This window comes from Ixodes scapularis, unplaced genomic scaffold, assembly GCF_016920785.2.
Source record: "Ixodes scapularis isolate PalLabHiFi unplaced genomic scaffold, ASM1692078v2 PGA_scaffold0__279_contigs__length_252992795, whole genome shotgun sequence".
In the NCBI taxonomy this organism is placed as follows: domain Eukaryota; kingdom Metazoa; phylum Arthropoda; class Arachnida; order Ixodida; family Ixodidae; genus Ixodes; species Ixodes scapularis.
Genome location: NW_024609835.1, coordinates 133249708 through 133253057, shown reverse-complemented (window position 1 = coordinate 133253057; position 3350 = coordinate 133249708). Strand labels below are relative to the sequence as shown.

Sequence of the window (3350 nt, the reverse complement as noted above, 5' to 3'; positions counted from 1 at the left end):
TTCGATCTCTGTTTGTTTTCATGTCGTGTTAGGCTTTTAAGCATTAGTCCCTCACCTGCATGATAACGTGTAAACTCTCCTTTGAAGAAAAAAACAAATTTGCCTAAACTATTACGTGGATCAAAGGTAGTGGCTATTTATCATATAATTTTAATCTTTGTAACACAGGCAGCGCTCTGTCTGTGTCCTCCTTCATCCAATATTCCGTCGTTTTTTTTGCGCTGTCTTAATATTTTAAGTTTGTAAACCACATAATTTATGGTGGTGTGAAGTTCAACATGTAAATAGTGTTTGACAGGGCCCCATGACAATGAGTGCAGTCAGCTGTTTGTGGATTCAGTTGAACTAATGTCTACATATGTCTCACTATTGCAGGTGTGTAACGTCGACTGCCGGGTGATGAGCATCGTCCCACGGTATCCTGGGTCGGTGCACAACTCCTCCGCGTGGTGCTACTCGTGGCTTCGAAGCAACTTCGAGCAAGGCCGGCTGATAGACGATGGCAGGCTCCTGCTCGGTAAGCATACTCCATTTGTTGGTTCTGTACATGATGGCTCTGCACCACTTATAAGTAGGGTTCGGAGTTTTCGGTTTAAGCCGATAAAAACCGATAAAAGTACGCCGAATCCATTTTCGTAAATTCGGTTTTAACCGAAAAAGGTCAGGTTTTAGGCTCGGCCTTTTCAATTTAAACCGATAAAAACCGATAAAAGTACGTCTAATTCCTTTTCTAAAATTCAGTTTTAACTGGAAAAGGTCACTTTGACCTTCCAGTCGTACCGCAGCAGAGCCTTGGCGAAAAAATGGAACGACAGTGTCTATAAACAGATGTCCGAATGTATGGGATAGAAGGATGCCATCACGTTGTTTTGGTTTAATGTGTCCGTCATCGCACATTAAACCAAACGTGAAGTCCGAAATGCTTCATGACTTCGCCATGTACGAGCGTGTTTTCAAACTCGTTGTGAAAAAAACTGACTTGATGCAAGCTCTGCATGGTGTGTTGTGCCTCAAAACGACGCACCGTGTCTCTTTTTGCGGTCACAATTGATTTATTGGCCGATTTTGGCTCAGGCAGCGCTTCACCTCCTCATCCGGCCACTGTCCAGTGTTAGCGTTAAGAGGGCATTCTCGAAGCTCAGGGTCATATTAACAGGCAAGAAAGGCTGCGGATCAACGAGGAGAACCTGGGCGAGTACATGTGTGTTTACCAGAATAAGATCACGTAATCCTGATGTACAAAAGGTGAAGTTTCATGTTATTTCGGCATAGGCCTCGTATATGACTTGCTTGTACCAAAGTTGTTGTTTTCTTGTTTCTATTACAGTTGCACATATTTGCCGAATAAAGTGTCCGTTAATATTTTAATGTATCTGTACCGTTACTCTTTGAGTGATAACAAATATCAGAGCTAGAAGGACCATCTTATCCGGTGTCCGTTGGTGTTCATTTTATATTCACCGAAAAAAGCCGATAAACTTTTGTGGGCATAAATATACGCCGAAAAAAAACAAAAATTGCTTTTTAAAATAAACACCGAAAAAAGTACGCCGAATTTTGAAAAAATAGAAACCGAAAACGCGGAACCCTACTTATAAGCTACAATATCACACATATTGTTCCGAACATGGATAACTGGCATGCGCTCTGGCCATACCTGTGAAACGTCTCCTTGGAAACACTCCGACGCAGCTGTCAACTACAGGGGGGAGAGGTTGCAAACAGCAGTTTTACCTGCGTAGTTGTGAGCAATTTTAAAGGGATACTACAACGAAATTTCGGTGCTTATTTTTTGGTCTATACGTGTTCAAAAGAGCAGTATCACATCACTCATCAATATCTTGTTAAAAAAGGCACTAAAAGGCATTTAAATAAATTAGGCAATTAGCAAGGAGCATTTTCTAGATCTCGCTAAAGCTGTAATGCCCGTCTAGGAACCTTGACAGGTAGGGATGATAACTCTCTTACCTAGAACTATACATGCTTTGAACCTGACGTCATCCCGACAGCTCTACGGCCAGCAGAAGAGAAAAGGGGAGGGAGGAACTCCACACTCAACGGGACTCTCTTTTGTGTGTCCTAAGATGATAGAAGATTAACCCGTCACTCAAAATTCACACAAAACCAGCTTTGGGGTCAGTTGCGGTGGCCCGATCGCTAACGTGCTTCGACCGCTTTGCTTGCTGGAACAGCTAGGGCATCCTGACGACGTCTGCCTCGCCGCAGCTTTGCTCATCCCGAGATAAACTACATCACAATTGCACTGGATGTGACGTGCTCTCAGCTGGCTGCTCTCCGAGCGCTTAATTGCCACGGTGGGCTGTTTATAACGAAAAATACAGCCATCAAGCTCAAAATACAAATGTGCAATTGTCATTTACGGGTATTGTGGATCATATTCAGCCTATTTCTGAACACGACGGGTATATTTCAACTGTCGTTGAAGTATTTTTTTTTTTTTAAATACAGCATTAATATCATACATTTCCTTCTCCGACTCTGCAGGTGACAGCGGCTATGCCTTGGAACCTTGGCTCATCACCCCTGTCCCTGGATTCCACGCGACCTCCACCGCTTGCGGCCGGTTTAATAAGGCACATTCTTCGATAAGGTTCATTGTGGAGCGCTGCATTGGGCTGTTGAAAAGCAGATTCCAGTGTCTGCAAAGACACCGGACTCTGTATTATCATCCAACAACAGCCACCGTCATTATATCGTCTCGTGCAGTGCTCCACAATATGTGCCTTTCATCGAGGGAGGCAGAACCGGACCCTCACGAGCCAGGGTTGGAGTCTGGGCCGAGCTCGGAGGGGTCAGCGGCGGATGACGAGAGGCTAGCTCCTGCCCACCCTTGGGTCAGCTTCTCGGACAGGGGGAGGGCTCTGAGGCAGCGCCTTGTTGCCCAGTTCCGAACCCGCCACGGCCGTGCCTCCCCGGACCCCCACGCAAGCCACGATGGCAGTCGCGCCCACCAGGGACACCACCATTGCCAAGGAGTCCGTCGCCACAATGGAGGTCCCGCCCATCAGGGACACCATCGGCGACAGGGAACCCCTCATCGTCCTCGCCACGGTGGCACTTCCGCACACCAGGGACGCCACCGGCGACAGCGCACCCCTCGTCGTCCTCACCTCAACTGACGCCCTCGCCACCAGAGAAGCCCCCCGTGGCAGTATGTGCCTCACGTGTTGCTCCACAGTCAAGGCCGTCCATAAGCTCCACAGTGTCAACTCCAATGCCTTGCGCAGTTCATCGCACAACCACCGTGTTACCTTTACGGACATGTAGTACCGCCTCCAAAATGCTATTCGGTGCATCACGGTGATGTTGATAGAGCTTTTGTTTTTTTT

General features: G+C 46.9%; 1 protein-coding gene across 1 annotated transcript; it reads left to right on the top strand.

The window, feature by feature from the left end:
• Window positions 1–2621: 2621 nt before the first annotated feature.
• LOC121833240 lies at window positions 2622–3140 on the top strand (the record flags this gene model as incomplete). The annotated part of the gene is made up of 1 exon (XM_042286375.1): window positions 2622–3140. A coding segment is annotated over one exon (519 nt), but the record flags the coding sequence as incomplete, so codon positions are not given.
• Between the last annotated feature and the right edge of the window lie 210 nt (window positions 3141–3350).